Raw genomic sequence first — 17821 nt, forward strand, 5'->3', positions numbered from 1 at the left:
GGAGGCTGGCAGGAGGGAACACACACAGGACTATTAATATCTCCTCCCCAGCTGATTAGTGCTCCATTAATTTGTGCACCGGCTCTAAATGGGGCAAGCGGAGTAGGGCTAATGAGGAGGAGGAGGAGGAGGAGGAGGAGGCTGCTGAGGCAGCCCTCCTGTGCTGGATTATTCACTGGAACTGCAGCCGGGGTGCAGCGTGTCCTGTTCCATTCCTGGAATGCCAGGGCGGCAGTGCGGGGGTCTCAGCACTGGAAAGTTCCCTTCCCAGGAGCTGGAAGCAGCCCCTTCACCCTGTTCCTTCATAGGAACCAGCCCCTTCACCCTGTTCCTTCATAGGAACAGCCCCTTCACCCTGTTCCTTCACAGGAACCAGCCCCTTCACCCTGTTCCTTCATAGGAACAGCCCCTTCACCCTGTTCCTTCATAGGAATAGCCCCTTGCTCTGTTCCTTCACAGGAACCAGCCCCTTCACCCTGTTCCTTCATAGGAATAGCCCCTTGCTCTGTTCCTTCACAGGAACCAGCCCCTTCACCCTGTTCCTTCATAGGAATAGCCCCTTGCTCTGTTCCTTCACAGGAACCAGCCCCTTCACCCTGTTCCTTCATAGGAATAGCCCCTTGCTCTGTTCCTTCATAGGAACAGCCCCTTCACCCTGTTCCTTCATAGGAACAGCCCCTTCACCCTGTTCCTTCATAGGAACAGCCCCTTCACCCTGTTCCTTCATAGGAACAGCCCCTTCACCCTGTTCCTTCATAGGAACAGCCCCTTCACCCTGTTCCTTCACAGGAACCAGCCCCTTGCTCTGTTCCTTCACAGGAACCAGCCCCTTCACCCTGTTCCTTCATAGGAACAGCCCCTTCACCCTGTTCCTTCATAGGAACAGCCCCTTCACCCTGGTTCTTCACAGGAAGCAGCCCCTTCACCCTGTTCCTTCATAGGAACCAGCCCCTTGCTCTGTTCCTTCATAGTAACCAGCCCCTTGCTCTGTTCCTTCACAGGAAGCAGCCCCTTGCTCTGTTTTCCCAGCTCTGGCAGCCCCTCTGTCCCTGGGGTCCCTGTGTTCCTCTCCTCGGCTCTGGGCCGGGATGGATCCGTGGCTGTGCCAGCACGGTGCAGAGCTGGGCCAGGGGATGCTCCTGGGGCAGGGGATGCTCCTGGGCACAGGCAGGACTGCTCCATGTCCCTCTGCCCCTGTCTCTCATCTCCTGGAGCTGTGAGGGCAGGGCAGGGCTGTCTGACAGCACAGCCAGGTTGGAAGCAGGGAGATGCAGAGGGGACTGGGCACAGAGCAGGCTGGGCAGCCCCCTCGCCCTGCCCAAGCTTGTGCCATGCCCTGGATGTGCCTGTCCTTGGGGCTGGGGTCTCTGTGCCCTCCTAACCTTTACCCCCTTGCACAAGGAGGTTGTGACCCCCTGGTACCAGCTAATCACCAACCCTGGGTTACATTTTGGGAGGAGGATTATTTCTATTTAAACAAGAAGATGAGAAAAAAAAGCCTCAATATTTTCTAACCTGCCCATAAAATAACAACCCTCTGGCTTTTATGCTGGGCTGATGCTGTGCTTGAAAATGGTCCAGTCCAGCTGAGGGACCTTCATCACGAGATGCATATTTTCCATGAACTTCCTGGGGAAAAGATAAACAGAAAAGAAATGCAAAAGCCAGGCCGATGAGGAGCAGTGGAGTATGATGAAATGTATCCCACTGAACTTGTATGCACAGCAATCTCATGCCAATAACAGGAGGAAAAGAAACTGAGCCAAAAATGGAGCATCCTGCTGCCTTTCCCTGGAGCCTGCTCTAGGAACTGCGAGCAAGGTTAGGGCATGGAACAAAAGATGTTTAATTTTCAAACAAGAGGAGAGAAACACAGGAGGCTGTGTGCAGGCAGCAGTCCTGCCTGTGAGCCTGACTTTACCCCCGTGCTAATTTTATCACTGATGGTAGCCTGCCTCTCCTTGGACATGGTTTACATTCAGATTGTGATGGAGGAGGACCAAAAAGAAGGAGCTGCTGGCTCACTCCAGCCATTCCTCAGCTTCTGCATCTTCTCCTGGCCTTCAGCACTGTATTGCCGGACTGGAAGGGAACTCATGGGGCTGGGTGGGACTGGGAGGGCACTGGGAAGGCTGGAGGTGCATCAGCAAAGCCACAGCCCAGGAGAAAGGAGGGGCCCAAGCCAAGCTGGAGCAGTGGGCAGGGAGGAGGCAGGAGCAGCCCCTGGCCCTGGGTGAGGTGGGCCTTGCACTACAGCTCCCCTGACCCAGTTTTGGGTGAACAGGGTGATCTGGGGGTGCTGATGGGAGACTGGGGAGTGACTGGGGCTGTGCTCTGGACAGGATCTCTCACAGAGCACTGGGTGCACCAGTGTGGGAGGGCTGGGAGCCCCTGAGCAGCTGGAGGTGCCTGCGTTTGGGGGCTCTCAGTGAGCACAAAACTCAGAGTGGTTCTTGTCACAAGCTGTGGCATCAGGCCAGTGGTGCAGCCCGGGCAGAGCTTCCCCTGTGCCCTCCTGGGAGGCTGTGCCCTCTTGTCCACTGGGCAGCCCTGGCTGAGCTCACAGCTCTTGCACTTGCAGAGTCAGGAGGATTTGGGCCAGGAGCTTTTTCCTGACAGATCCTTTATCTGCTGCTGTTTGCCTCATGGTGGGTGGAGGCCCTGTGGGGAGAGAAGATGCTCTGGTTCATTCTTTTCCTGCTGGGGTGCAGGTGGACAGACGGACACTCCTCTCCCAGGTCTCACAGTGGGGTCACTGGGAAGGGTGGGAGCTGGTGTGGCTCTGCTGGTCCCTGTCCCCCATGCAGCATCCTGGGGACCCTGTGCCCAGCCTAACCCCCTCTTTCTTCTCTGCTGCTCCTTTCAGATAATAGACAGCGAGAACGAAGCGCTGCTGGCAGCCCTGACCGAGACTTTGGATGATATTCAGGGAGATGACATGGGCCTGGCTGCCTTCCGAACTATGGAAGAGGGGGACACGCTCAGCCCTGCCACCACCTCACCTGCCCCCTCCCCCAAACCCACCGCCCCGGTCACGGGGGGCCCCCCGGCCCCCGAGGGTGATGAGCTGTCTCTAGTAAGAACCCACTTCCTACTGTTTAAGGTGGATTTGGATGAGCCCCAGATAAGCCGGCTGCATGGGTATGATAGGAAGCCAAGGTCTGAATTTTTTCATTCTAGGCTTAAAACTCTCTTTAACCGTCAATACCAAAGCATATTACTTGTATTGTATACGTATACATGTTCTGCATCATTGCTGTCACCTCCATCACCATCCTCACGGGAACCAGCTGTGTGTATACAAACCTACATGGGCGGGGTAGGGGCGGGTGCCAGAGGGCTGGGGGCGGCTTTGGCACACCCCCACCTGCTTTTAACCCCCTCTGCAGGCGTGGGGCTGCCCGGGGCTCTCCCTGGCTTATCCCAGCCCCGTGCCTATGGGCAGTGGTGGCTTTTCCCCCTGGCTCTGCCCTGGGCTGAGCTCCCTGCTGTCACAAGAGGGGCTTGCCTGAGGGTCAGCCCCTGCCCTCGGCTGTCAGTGGGAGGGTTTGACCCTCCCTGTGCATTCCATTCCTCAGGGGCTGTGTGGCCTCCAGTCCCTCCAGATTTGGTGGCTGGAGCATCCCCCTTGGTTCCCTGCAATACTGGGGCTCCATCCCCGCTCCCCTCCCTGAAGTGGGAGCGTTTCCTGCCGTGCCCGGGAGGCTCCCTGGCACAGGACACCCAGCCTGCTCCCTCCTGCGGCTCACAGAGCCCCCAGCCCGGTCCCGGGGTGTCCCCACTATCCCAGCCAAGGGGAGGAGTGACATCCAGTGGTGACAGCGTGCATTTCCACCGCCCACGCCCCGCGCAGGGGTATATATCACACATGACCTATATGTGTATATATAGGATGTATACGTTGCAGGGGCGGGGGGGAACGGGAGCTGGGCGCTTCCACCCACAGGAGCCTCTCTCCTAAAGCCTCGGGTGCCCCGGCTGGCATTTCCTGGCAGACCCTGACCCGGGCACCCCTTTTCTATCAGCCCCTAACCCCCCAGACCTGTCTCTCCTGCAGTCCCGGGTGCCTACGCAGTCGTCTTGCTGTTGAGCTGTTGTCGCCTCCGGTTGTTAGCGCCACACGGGCACAATCTCAACTGTTGTTGCTGGGTGTGGGGTCTGGGGTTTTTTTCCCTCCCCCTGTCCAAAATTGGGGTTGAGTAGAAGGATAAAGTGGTGGCCCTGCCATCAGAAGGGGTGGCACTGCGGGCGAGCTGGGGAAAACCCCGCTGCAGCGCCCATGGGTGTGACACGGTGCTGGGGGAGATCCTGACAGATCCCACAGGGATTCGCATCTCCAAAGAGCCTTGAAAGCTCGTTAATGAGTCGAGGCCCTCTCTGGATGTTTTGGCTAAATGAGCCTCACACGGGGACTCAGCGATCTGTCCAAACCCATCACTCACACCAGTGCAAAGCCTCTGTCACCTCGGGGCAGAGCTGATGGAGTGAGAAGCTGGGATGCCACGGCAGCTCCTGTGTGTCTGACCCGAGTGGGGTTGTCCCTGGGGAGTAAATTCCCTCCTGCACGCTGCCCCAGCCTGCCTGGGGATCCCTGGGCTGAATGCTGTGGGGACACCCTGACCCCCACAGGGCTGCACACAGCCAGGCACCTGCCCCACAGCCACGTGGGGTGGGAACTGCTAACCCTAACCCTCCCTGCCTGATACTTTTTTGCCCCATTTTTGGGTGGGATGCTCGGGGATGGACGTGCTCACACATGAGCCAAGGGGCGTTTTCTCCTGCCCTCACTGCGATGCCGACTCCTTTTCTTGCCCCTTCTCTCTGCAGCTGAAGAAGCTGCTCCTGTCTCCATCCCCTCCGAGCTGCGAGGCCCAGCGGGACGGGAGCGCCCGGCGCCCAGGGACCCCAAAGTCCCGGCCCCCACGGCCCTGCACTAAGGTACTCCCTGAGTCCCTGCAGCACACACACCTCCAGGGAGGTGCCTGCAGCACCCACCTCCTGGGAGCTGGTCCAAAGGATGGTGTTGGGGACTGTGAGCAGCCTCTGGGCTGGGCAGGGCGTTGGGAACAGGCAGGGACTGTCACCCGCAGTGCTCCCTTCCCTGTCTGATGCAGTCTGGGCTCTGCAAAACTTTAGACTCTGTGCTGTGCTAAGAAGCACCTTGATCTCACTTGCACCCAGGGGGGTTTGGTCTGTCCCAACATCCCTGAGCACCCCTTTGTGAAAACCCCATGTGCTCCATCTCTGTTCACCCCCTTGCCCCCCTCCCTGCTGACTCTCAGCCCAAGCCAAGGCCTTTGGCCAGGAGTCTCTGCCTGTTGTACTGCAGAGCCCACCCCAACACTTGAGCTGATCTGAAACCCGGCAGAAGGTGCCACCAGAGATTTTCCTGCTTTGCTAATGGTAATTGTGCAGTGCATTAGGCCTGGCCAATTAGATTGTGTGGGAAGAGCAGCAGATCCCTCCTGGGGAGAAGGAGCATCCCTGCCTGCAGGAGGGGCAGCACTCGGGGCACGGGGCTGACCCCAGGGAGGTCGGGGTGCTGGTGAGACACAGCTGGGGGGTGTGAGGGTGTGGGGGGGCTCTGTCAGCCTCCCCCCAGGGTCGTGGCTGGGGGGCTCAGAGCTGACTCTCCTCTCTCCTCTCGGAAGGTGGAGGGTCCCCGGGACAGGAGGGCGAGCGTCCCGCAGGCTCAGAGCCGCAGCTGCACGGAGCTGCACCGGCACCTCACCTCCAGCACCTCCTGCTCCCAGACCAAAGCCCCCCAGGCACCTGAGGAGTGCCCCGGCAGCGGCCACCACCCGTCCCCAGGTGACTGCGCCCACCACGAGGACGACAGCGACTCCAGCGAGGACTCGCTGAGCTCCGGCGACTCGGCGGCCGCGCTGTCCTCGGCGGAGGACGGCCCGGGCAGCCAGTTCTCCTGCGAGGGGGAGCTGCACTCGGTGCTGGAGCTGATCCGCTACATGCACACCTACTGCCTGCCCCCTCGCAAGCTGCCCGCCCGCGACCCCGCCGAGGGCCGGCCCCAGCCCTGCAATAGCCCCTACAAGAGAGCCAAACCGGACTGTGCCCCCGGGCAGAGCCGGCCGGGCTGCGCCTGGCAGGCAGCTGGCAGCTGCAAGAAACCCGGAGCGTCCTTCTCCATCCTGAAGGAGCTGCTGGCGCGGGACCTGCTGTGCGATGTGAGCAAGCCATACCGCCTGGGCAAGCCCGTGTACGCTGCCCTGGCACGGCCGCCCGGCTCCTGCTCCCCCGTGCCGCCCGACGGGGAGGATGCCAGCGGGACTTGCACGTCCAGAGCCAGAGCAGAGAGGGGCGAGCCCCGGCAGGGCCCCGAGGCGGAGGCGCCGCGGGAGCCGGGGGCCCTTGAGGACGATGCCGGGAGGCAGGAGGGGAAGGCGCCCCTCAAGCAGGACAGCGCTGTTTACACCGTGCGCCGCTCCAAGAGACTCAACCCCGAGCTCGGGCACTGGCTCTCCTTCCTTGAGGAGCCCCACGCCGAGCCCTCCGTGCCCCTGGGCTGCAGGGAGGCCGTGCCCTGCCCGCTGCTGGAGGGCTTCTCTGCCGAGGAGCCGGCGGCCGAAGTGGAGGTGGGGGGCACGGCCCCGTCGGCAGAGCCCCAGCCCCTCTGCCTGGGCTCCCTGGGGGATGGAGAGGTGGGCCCTGAGAGCCGGCGCTGTGCCCTCCTGGAGCAAACAGGTGAGGGGCCTGGGCACTGTCACCGTGCTCGCTGTCCCCTGCGTGCCCGTGCTGCCCGTGCCATCCCTGCCGTGGGCAAGTGATGCTGCCCGGGTGCTGGGCACTCAGCTGGCAGGAGAGCTGTGAGCAGCCTCCTGTGCTGCCTGGCTGTGGGGTCCCATGCATGGACAGCTGGGGGTCTGTTCTCTTTTGGGGTGCTTTTTCAATCCATGAGCATCTTCTGCCTCAGTTTGCCCATCCTTGTAATGAGGTGGAGGAGTTGGTGTGGCCATAACCCAGCAGGGACCAGGTTGCCCCATCCCTCCAGGCTTTTCCCTGTGGGTTCTCCCTGGGTCTCTGCTCTGGGGTTCAGCTGCAGTGGTGCCCCAAAACCCCAGCAAGTTGCAAGTGCAGGAGTGGCTCAGCCCTGGCAGTGTGAGCTGTCCCTCTGGGGTGGGCAGAGCCCTCAGTGGGCACTGCAGGGGTACAGCCCCACTGGTAACCTGCTTCTCTCCTACCTTTCAGAAACACCCAGGTGTCTCACGCTGTCCTTGGCACAAACGTAAGTGCAGGTGGGGCTGGATGAACCATTCTGGGGCTGGAAACTGCCTGGGGTTGAGTGGCTGGGCAGGGCCCCTGCAGGCAGCACAGGGAGCTGTGTTTGCAGAGCACAGGGAGCTGCACTGCTGGGCACGGCGCTGTGGGGAGCCACAGGGTGCGAGGAGCTGGGAGAGTCCCATGCCCAGGGCAGGGCATTTTGTGTGTGCCCTGGAGCTGCTCACCCCACTGCCCTTGTGGGGTTACTCTGTTAGACACCAGCCAAAGTGGGAGGGTTCGCTTGTGTGAAGTCTTTTCTCTGCTTGCTTTTGGGTTTTGGGGCTGTGTTCACCTAAACACTTTCCTGGTTTTCTGCTCTTCTCCAGTGACCCAACCTTTGGGAAGAGAAACTTTGAGCCAATGCTGACCGTGGAGCTGTGTGGGACTGCAGGTAGGACATGCTTTGAAATCTTTAGTTTTTTAAAAATGTACTCTAGGAGGGAGTTCATTCACCCTAAATTTAGCCTGGAGGCATCATTCCAGCCTGCCCAGCCAAGGGGGCACCTTCATCCCCTTCACAGTGCAGACACAGGAGCCTGCTGTGCACTGCCACATCCAAGCACCAGGAGCAGCTCAGGGGAATGTGTTCGGGGTGGGAGGAGATGTTCAGGGGAGCTCTGCATGAGCCAGGAGGGAAGGGAGAGTCCTCTGGTCCCTACTGGGATCAAGGCATCCTTCTTGTTCCCCCAGGTGCCACTGGATGAGGCTGTGGGGGCAGCCCAGGACAGGGGTGGGGCAGGGCAGGCCGGAGGGGGCAGAGCTGACTCCTGCCCTTTGTTTGGGGGGTCCAGGTCTCACACCGCCCACCACTCCGCCATACAAACCCGCCGAGGAGGACCTGTACAAGCCAGACATCCCCCAGGAGGCAGGGAAGGAGGAGGGGATGGCCCCCAGCCCCGGGGACGTGGCAGCCTCGCGGAAAGCCCCCAGGAAGCACCCGGAGAGGACGGAGCTGTTCGCCCACCTGAGCCGGGCGCGCCCGCTCCCCGAGCAGCAGGGCTTGCTCAAGCGGCCCTTCTCCCGCTCCTTCGGGGACCACGACTACTGCCAGGTGCTGAAACCCGAGCCTGCCCTGCAGAGGAAGGTGCTCAAGTCGTGGGAGCCCCCGAGCCAGGTGGAGACGGAGCACAAGAGGAGGGTCCCGGCCGCCCACTACCAGGGGCTGGAGCTCGGCAAGGACATGGGCACCGAGATGCTCTGGAAGGACGGCGTCAAGCAGCTGAGAGACCAGGAGATCAGAGCCAGCTTAACAAAGCACTTTGGCTTTCTGGACAGTGCCCTCGACGACGAGGACATGGTCTTCTGCAAGACCCCCGAGTACGACACCGTCTTCGAGGACAGCTGCAGTGAGAGCGGCTCCCCCGTGGAGGAGGATGAGGAGGAAGAGGAGGAGGAAGAGGAGGAGCACGGCGACACCAAGCTGTGCCTGAGGAGAAGTGCCCTTTCCAGGAGCAGTTTGCATTACTGCTCCCGGAGCAGGTCCAGCTCGGGCTCCTCGTGCTGCCGGTCACGGTCACCTGCCAGCAGACGCACCTTCAGGTACGGGGACACGGGGACATTGGCACTGGTTGTGTCCCCTCAGTTTTCAGCGTGATGCAGGGCACCCCCAGTGCTCTCTGCTCTGCTGGCACAAGAAGTAAAGATGCTAAATAATGAAAGAAAAACTGTGAAAATAATTGGTACTGCATCAGCCACTGCTGCAAGTGTCAGCCATGGTCTGAGGAAGCAGTAGAGGACTGAAGCAGCCAGGGGGTTCCATGGGTGGCAGGACATGGGCTGGACCCCTGGGAAGGGGCAGGTGCTGGCTGGGGACACCCTGGCATCTATGAGAAGAAACTTTGCAGTGTCCTTTCCAGTGAGTCCAGACCCCAGTCTCTCCTTGGCTCCCAGTGCCCTCAAGTGCTCACCCACTCCTATAGGTGTCTCAGCTTCTCACTGATGTTTGAAGCTTTCCCAGCAGCTCCCCCAGCCCCAGGCTGAGCTCCTGTCCCTCCTTGCAGGTGTGAGAACAGCGAGCAGTGTCAGGGCAGCAGCGGGCAGCGGGGCCAGCTGAAGAAGAGACGGGAAAAGGCCATCGTAAGTGAGGGGGGACCCCACGGGGACACAGCCCTCGGCTCATCTCCTGCTCCAAAAAGCAGCAGTGGAGCCCATTAGCCCTGGCTTCGGCATCCCTTGGTGCGAGGCCAGTGTTAAACAAGGACAGGGGGTGGTGGGGGGAGGAAAACCCAACATGCAGCAGAAGCCGCCAGCGATTGGCAACACATGGAGTCCTTGGCACAGGGATGCCCAGAGCCTCCTACGCTGGTGCCTCCGTGCACTTGGCACTGGCAGTTTGTGGGGTGAACTGGGGAATCCCTGATGGCACAGATATGGCCCTGCTGCATCCTCGTGCACCGAGAACCTGTGGGCACATGGTGGGAGCTGGGAGAGGAGTGGGCACGTGGGAGGGTAAATTGGTGCTCCCTACTGCTGTGCACACACACTCTCACACACATTCACACTCACACATGCTGCTTTGGCACTTCTTCCTGCAATGCAATTGCATTTTGCCCCTGGCAATTCTTGGGACTATATCCCACATTTGCCAGGAGAAGCTGCAAGAATGCAGGAGAATTTTAAAGGAGAAAAGGGGGCAGTGGCTGCTCCAGCCTGGTTATGGCTGTCCTGGGGGTGACACTGTGAGATGTCAGGCTGTGTCCATGGCAGTGTTTCCCAGTCTGGCTGCAGGGGCTCCTCCATCAGCAGCACAGAGGTGCAGGGTCCAAGCCTGAAAGCTTTTGGTTGCTTTGGCAGGGGGAAGGCCGGGTGGTGTACATCAGAAACCTCTCCAGCAGCATGAGCTCCAGCGAGCTGAAGAAACGCTTCGAGGTGTTTGGTGAAATCGTGGAGTGTCAGGTCCTGACCAGGACTAACAGGTGGGTGGGCAGTGAGCTGTGGCCCAGGGCTCCAACAGCTACAGGCAGCTCCTCTCCTCAAACCCCACAGCACTGCCAGGCAGTGCCACATCAATCCCCTGGGTCAGCCGAGCCCTCGGTCTCGGTGCTTTTGTCAAGAACATTCAGTGTGTCCAGAGCTCCAAGGGCAGCTGTGGGATGGAGGAGTGGAAGAATGATGGGCCAGGGGTGTAATGCTGCATCACAAGGGCTGTGGAGCTCATCACATCTTGAATTCTCTCTCTGGTTGCTCAGGGGGGAGAAGTATGGCTTCATCACGTACCGGTACTCCGAGCACGCCGCCTTATCGCTGAAGAACGGCCCCTCGCTGAGGAAGAGGAACGAGCCCTCCTTCCAGCTCAGCTCTGGTGGCCTGGGGCGCTTCTTCTGGACCAGATACGCTGACCTGGGTGAGGAAGCAGCAGCTGCTTTGTCTCTTTTATCAGCACAGAGCTGTTAGAGCACAGTGCACCACTGAGCCCTGGTCACACAGGGATCCCCAAGGCCTGCAGAGCCTGCAGGAGAAGCCCACTGCCTTTCCTATGGCTCATGGGACAGGAGGATTGGGGAACTGTGGAGAAGGAAAGAAACTGGTGTGAGGCCTCAGGGTTTTTGCTGGCTGCAAAATGTAGCATCACAGCCTGGGGTGCTGGGTCTCAGCTGAGCACAGCCCATCCTGTGTCTGCTGAGTTTCTGCACAGTGCTGGAGGCTTTCCAGCAGAAAACTCCCTGCCCAGGCATTAGAGAAGGCAGTCAGCAACATTTCATTAGCCCAGGAGGTGATGTGGGTGGTTTGCTGCTCTGCAGGACAGATTCACCAGGCTGCACATGCACTCTGGAGCCAAAGTGACAGCACTGAAATGTGCTGTGCTCGCATTAATCCTTTCAGTGCTTCAGCAAGGTCTCAGTGACTGTGTCACCAGGGCTGCAGCCTGAGCTGAGGGCCAGGAGCCAAACCCTGTGCTAGTCCTGCAAGAGAAATGTGTCCTAGGCTTTGCCCAGCCCTCCTTGCTTCAGGTGTTTCACCAACACTGCATGTTTATTTCTGTACCCTCTGCAGAGGCTGAAGGGTTCTGGATATTACTTGATTGAGGTCCAGAAAATAAAGCCCCAAGTCTTGACTTACCTCCAGATGCCCCATCTGATTCAAGTACTCCCTGATTTTTTTATCACTTTGCAGTATCTGCTCTGCTTAGAGCAGCCATCCCTCGACTTTGATTGTGGGCACAAATGTCCATTGTTCATCTAAATAAATCCCAGAGCCTCCCATTTTGGGCACAGAGCAATTAGGAACCAGATAGCACCCCGTGAGGAAGATGGTGATTATGCAGTGCTGTGGGGAGGGGGGCCAGAGCTGTCCCCTGTGCCTAAGAGAAGCCCCCTGAGTGCTCCTCACCTGATTTCTGCAGAGCCACCAGTCACCCCCTTCCTGCACAGCCCAGCTCATTCCTGAAATCCTGCTCATCCTGGTACAGGATGAGAAGGGAAGCCCCAAGGCAGAGGTGAAATGCAACCACACCAATCAAACATATACACCCAAAATGTTACGCTGCTGTGAAATTAGGCAGTCTTAGTTCTGCTGTGTGCTGAATTCCCTGGCTTTTCCAGGGACACTCTGTGTTCAGCTCCTGGCACAGGGCTGGCAGTGGAGCAGGCTGGCTCTGCCACCAGCACAGCTCCCATGGGATGGCCCTGTGTCAGCCCCTCCAAATTCAGCTGCACCCAGGAGGTTTTTCCATCCCTGGCAGTGAATGCCAGTGGTGTGTGCCCTGCCCAGCTGGGCCTGGCTGCAGCCCCTCTGCCCCAGCTCTTTTCAGTGCCACCATCACCGCTGTGTCCAGCCTGGCTGTGCAGTAGCAGGGCAGTGAGCTGTGCCTCAGTTTCCCTCCCCATGAGGCAGACAGGACGCTGATCCCCATCCCTGACCCGGCTGCCTTCTGTCCCTGCCATCCCCAGATTGCGGCACGGACGAGTCCTCCCCAGCTCCGGTGAAAAGCAAGTACGAGACCATGGATTTCGACAGCTTGCTGCAGGAGGCCCAGCTCAGCCTGCATCGGTAACAGCCTTAACCTTGGAGGAATACCTCAATACCTCAGTCAAGGCACTTCCAATATGTTTACGTTTTCAAAGAAATTATTCAGTCTATGGCAAGCGAGAGAGCGAGAGAGAGCGAGAGCACGCCCGCGAGAGAGAGACTGCTGTCCCCTGATCGATGTTTACATTGAACAAAGCTGCTTCTGTCTGTGAGTCCCCATGGTGTTGATGTCTCACTGCCACACGTTAGTCCCCCCTCTGCTTCTGACTGGTTGTTTTAGGGTGAGCCTAGGAGCCCCCCGGCCCCTCTTCCCCCTCCCAGCCCTGCCCATGCTCCCGCCGTGGAGTTGCAGCTGTGTTCACCATAACATTTTTTTGTCCGTAGTGTGTGATGATGAAATTGTTCATTGTGAATAGAATCAGGATTATAAACTAATTTTTAATAGAAGAAGAGAAGAAAAAAAAAAGTATATACTTAAAAAAAATGTATTTATGGCTCAGATGTACTGTAATTCAGATTTATTGTACCGCTTCCTTGATTTTTAACTATGCACTGTAATGAGGCACTTGCCACTCAGCAAATGGGGGGTCAGAGCAGTCACAGAGCTGACATTCCCCTGCCTCCCCTGCTGGCAAACCGGGGTGCTCGGTGCTTGCCCCGGGGTCACCCACTTTGCTGTCAAAGCCATTCTTCGTGCTGGCGTGGCCCAAGCCCCCAGCATCACCCCCATGCTGAGCTGGGTGCTGGTGGGTGGTGGATGCAGCTTTGCAGGCTGCAGAGGCTGGGAGAGGGATGCAGCCAGTGCTGCTCCAGCCTCCGCTGCCTTTGGAGCCAGGAGAGAGGGGCTGGGGGGCTGCAGCCAGCTGGGCACATGGGTCCTGCTGGCACAGCCTGGGGGCTGGATGTCTCCGGTCCATGTGGAGGAGCTGGCTCCTCTCCAGCTCCTTGGATGGCTGGGAGACTGGCCAGGCCCTGTGGCTTGATCCACACTCACTTCCACACCCTGCAAAGCAAGCGGGGTGAGAAGACCTGTCTGTGCTTCCCACTGGGCAGCCAGCCCCAAAGCCCAGCCCAAAGTAAGCCCAGCCCAAAGTAAGTCCAGCCCCAAGTCCAGAGAGGCGGGGCAGGCACAGCAGCCACACTGAGCACCCACCCAGCACCCTGCCCCGTAGCTGATAAGCCATACACGTCCCAGCACCCACCCGGACCCCGGATCCATCCAGCGCCCCGGGGCACAGCTCTGCCTTTGGCCAAGGGCCCTCGGCGCTGGATTGAAGTGTAAAATGAACTTGTGGACTTGTGTGGGTGTGGTGGGAAGGGGACACAGCCCCCCACCAGCCGGAGCAAAGCCCACCACCAGCCGGCCAGAGGCACCGTTTTCCCAAGGGAGCGGGAACCTTGCTGCTCCTCAAGCCATCACCACCTTCTCCTTTTATTTCTGAGCCCCAGAGACCACTAGGGATTCAGCCATCCTCTGTAGATAGAATATTATAGCCTTAACTCTGCCAATAGATAGATTAGAGTCTCCTGGGGTCTCCCCTCCCCGTGACCTGGGGGTTTTATCCCTGCTTCCCTGGGTATGTTCCGTCCTGCAGGGAGAGCGACCAAAGCCTGGGAAATGGCACAAGGTGCGAGGCCAGGAGCCGGAGCCCTGCCAGGGTGGGCCCTGGAGCGCAGCTGGGCTCTGGCAGGAGCAGGAATGCCGGCAGCGCCGACACCAGCACAGTTCCCTGGCTGCTCCCTCGGGAGAGCCGTGGTTCTGACAACACCAGCCCGGCAGCGCCGGGGCCCAGAGGCCACCGCGGGGTCCCCGCCCCGCCGCCGGTGACCATCGCTGCCAGGGAACAGTCCTTGTGCCCTTCCAGCCTCAGCAGTGAAATCTGGCGTCTCTCCCACCCCAAAATGCCCCGGTTCTCATCCCACCTTAGCGACCACGAGCAGCTCTGGCCGAGACTGAGCATCTGCTATTGGCAATTGCCTCATTGTAGCTTTGCCTTTTTCTGTCCTAGTATTTCCTCACGATGATGATGTTTACATGTGATTGCTATAGAGCTTATGTAGAATGTATATAGCGACACATTTAGGGTGGGTAGTACTGTCCTGTGCTGTGCTGATGTTTTTCAGAAAACGATCAATCCAAAAGAAAAAAAACAACAAAAAAAAAAGAAAAAAAGAAAGAAAAAAAAAAAAGAAAAGCAAATAAGTGGAATTCTTCCATCTCCCACTCAGCTGGGGGCACCCGTGGCTGGGCCCCGCTGGGGATGCATCAAGGGTGGTGGAGGGGAAGGGTTAGTGCAGAGCTGGGGGGCTCCAGCCCACACCAGGGGATCACTCAGTCACTTCCCAAGCACTGGTTTTGGTGGACCCAGACCCAGAATTTCCCAGTGTTTTCCCGTGGCCGGGTGCCCTGGGTCGGCCCCAGCCCAGCTGCTGGGTCCCAAGGCTGGTGCTGGGGAAGGGGAGGGCTGGTCCTGCACAGAGCTCATCAGTACTGCAGCCCTAGGGTAGGAAGAGATGCAATAAGTGGTCTTTGTGGTGCCTGAAGCCTATAAGTGGGGTTGGGTTTTCTTTTTTTTTTTTTTTTTTTTTTTCTTTTTACTTTTTTTTCCATTCACTTGGGATGGTTTGTTTTCCCTCCTCCCCAAAAAAATCTTTCCTTTCCAGACTTATGCACTATGCTTAGAGCCCCTTGGGCTGTGCGCTGCCTGCCCTGGGGCTTCCCCCACCTCTTAGGACTGGGTGAAATATAAATTTCCACTTGATTTTTTTTCTTTAATTTTGTGGTTTTTTTGGTGTTTTTTTTTTTTTTAACTCTAAAGGTGTCTTTAGCTCACAGTGCTCGAGTCTGCAGGAAGGTGGGTCGGGCACAGGAGCAGGTGAGAGCTCCCTCCTGAGCTGCCTAAGGTTTGGATTCTGACAGGGAAATGAGGCAGGAGCAAAGCAATGCCCAGGCACTGCTGCCAGGGAAGCCAGAGGTGCCCAGAGCTTTGCAGGAGCTGCCAGGGACTGGGGATCCCCCCTTTCCCAAGGATTGCCTTTCCATCCCACCCAGCCTGTGGGACCCCTCACACCCCAGCCCCCTGCAAGGGCTGGGGCTGGGCATGGGCAGGAGAAACTGGGAGCAAAAGGGTTTATTCTGGTAGGCAATAAGTCAGGAGGAGATTTATTTTTTTAAAACTGTGTAAGTATAGAACGTCCCCCAGCTGTTTCCTGCAGGTGCTGTGGGCAAATGCTGAATGTGTGAAGAGTTTCTGATAAAATGCCCCTTTGCTTGTTTTGCACAGGTTTATCCCAGAAAAACTCGTTGTTCTTGGGGGCAGCAGGTTTCTGGCTGGAATCCAGCGTGTCCCTGAGGCTCCGCAGGGAGGAGCAAACGTTTCTGAGTGTGTGGGCTGAATGCAGAGGACAATCCCAGGTTTTAGGTCGGGTGCTGCCCCAAAGACAAAGGTTTCTCTCATTTCTTCAGCACAGCTGAGGGCTGCACATCTTTCAGGAAGCAGCAGCTCAGTCACCTTGTTGCAGTCCTGGGTCTGATCTCAGCTCTGCACCATGCAAATGGGTTTTGCAATTGCAGATCAACACGGTTTTCTCCTTTTTTGGGGGATTTTTTTTTTTTTCTTTCTGGAGGTCTGCTGGGTCCTGAGGTACCGGTGTTGGAGCTGAACCCGACACCCGTTCTGTTCTTAGTCCATCCCTGACAATCTCAAGCAATACAGAGCCAAATGCAGCCTTGGGGTTTCATTTTGGGGTTTCATTCCTCTTCCCTCGCCCTCCCCGGGGCCAGGGGCAGCAGCAGGAGCTGGGGAGGGAGTGTGTGAGTGCATGTGAGAAAGAGAGACCGGTTCAATTGATGCATTTCTTCAGAAAGGTGTAAGAATTTCACCTAAAAAGGGGCACATCTGCTTTGTTATTTATATTAAAAAGCTAAATTCTGTGTTTTTCTTCTTTTTTTTTTTTAATTTTAATGTAAAAGGACACTGCTCATAATTATTAGGGGCCAATTCTGCCTCTGTTGCTCATGCTAAGTATTACTTAACTCTGCAATTTTCTACTTGCAGAGTAAGTAAAAGCAGAATTGATCCCTCTATGATTAAGAATCAAGTTTTTAGTATTTTTTTTTAATTGGTAGTGGTTTTTTTATATTTCACTTAATTTTCCCCCCAGTTCCGTTCTGTTGTGTCCTTATTTATGTAATATACTTTAACCTTAAGAGATGGCATGGATTCTTATGCCTTTCCTTTATTATTATTGTTATTATTTTTAAAAAAGAAAAGAGATTTATTTCTAGTGTGATTTAACTGTCTACCTTCTAAAATGAGAGAACGTTTTCTTGTATTTTTACATTGTCAGATTCTATAGTTTCATAGATAATTTAACCAAATCGCTCAATGTATTCTCTATATCTATCCAGTGGGTATAAAAGTTCTATTTTAAATTGTGTAAATACTTCAGAACTGGCTTCTTTTTCCAGACTCCCCTGCCGTGGAGTTTCTTGTTTACATCAAAAAGACTGTAGAATCTCTACGCTCATGTACTGTAAATAGTGAAGTGATCTGCCTATAAATAAACGATAACATATATACTATAAAGTGGAAAGAACAAAAAAAGGAACCAGCTTGTGCTGCTATACTTTAGTTTTTAATGCAAATCTGCTCGGGGTGAGGTGGTTTGCTCTGCCTGGCTGGCAGTGAGGCTGTGCCAGGGCCAAGGGGGTGGCAGAGCCTGCCAGCTGCCAGGGATGCAGCTCCTGCCTGGGAATATTGCTGTCTGATGCTATTTTAGGTGTGCCTTCTCCCAGTTTAAGTCATGCAGGAAAAACCTGGGCTCTGCACTCTGCACTTGGATGGTGCCATTGCCACAGGACCCTTCCTGAAGAAACTCCTCAGATGGAGTGGGTGAAAAATGCAGCTGGGCGTGCTCCTCAAAAATTCTGGAGTGGAGTAAGAGAGCAGGAAAAAATGTGGAAAAGACTGCAGGTGGTGATGCAGCAGCCGTGCAGCTGAGGCTGGCAGCTGGAGAGCCCCTGGAGCCAGGGGAGCAGGCCCTGGGAGCCAAAGTGCTCTCCCGGAGGCAGGGCCGTGTCCGGGTGTCCTGGTGTCCTGGTGTCCTGGTGGTGTCCTGGTCCTTGGGGCAGTCCAGGCTGTGGGAGGGATGTTTGGAAGGCAGGGGCAGGCCCAGCACAGGCACAGCTCCCCCGGGCACACGGGAGCCCCGTGCCAGCCATGCCCTGTGAGGCCTCACCAGGCTGCAGGGTGGCACTGGTTTTATCCAGACCAGGGGTCAGTGAAGCTGCCGGGCTGGGGGATCCCAGCAGCCCGAAAGGAGCAGCTCTGTGAGGTGGTGAGCTGTGCCAGCTGCTGGGTTTTGCTGACTGGCACCGATGCAGGCAGCAGCTCGGCACCTGCCTGTCTCCAGCACATCTGTGGGAGCCCAGCGTGGGTCCCCCAGGCTGGGCACAGAGCTGGAACCTGCCTCCCACCCCAAAGCCAGCCCCTCATCCCTGCCACTGCTGCAGATCCACGGGAAGCCCATTCCCGGCTGCTTTCCACAACCAGCAGCCTTCAAGGCCACCAGA

The 17821-nt window shown here is 57.3% G+C and overlaps 1 protein-coding gene across 1 annotated transcript in view; it reads left to right on the top strand.

The window, feature by feature from the left end:
- Positions 1-16857, top strand: part of PPARGC1B (PPARG coactivator 1 beta) — a 48804-nt gene extending 31947 nt beyond the window's left edge. Inside the window, exons 3-12 of the mRNA XM_036391632.2 lie at positions 2867-3076; positions 4828-4938; positions 5652-6702; positions 7207-7243; positions 7605-7669; positions 8070-8817; positions 9279-9354; positions 10072-10193; positions 10467-10621; positions 12168-16857. Of these exons, the coding sequence (XP_036247525.1) occupies positions 2867-3076; positions 4828-4938; positions 5652-6702; positions 7207-7243; positions 7605-7669; positions 8070-8817; positions 9279-9354; positions 10072-10193; positions 10467-10621; positions 12168-12271 (2679 nt within the window). The 3' untranslated portion in view covers positions 12272-16857. The remainder of the gene's footprint in view (positions 1-2866; positions 3077-4827; positions 4939-5651; positions 6703-7206; positions 7244-7604; positions 7670-8069; positions 8818-9278; positions 9355-10071; positions 10194-10466; positions 10622-12167) is intronic.
- Positions 16858-17821: the final 964 nt, after the last annotated feature.

This window comes from Molothrus ater, chromosome 15, assembly GCF_012460135.2.
Source record: "Molothrus ater isolate BHLD 08-10-18 breed brown headed cowbird chromosome 15, BPBGC_Mater_1.1, whole genome shotgun sequence".
NCBI lineage: Eukaryota > Metazoa > Chordata > Aves > Passeriformes > Icteridae > Molothrus > Molothrus ater.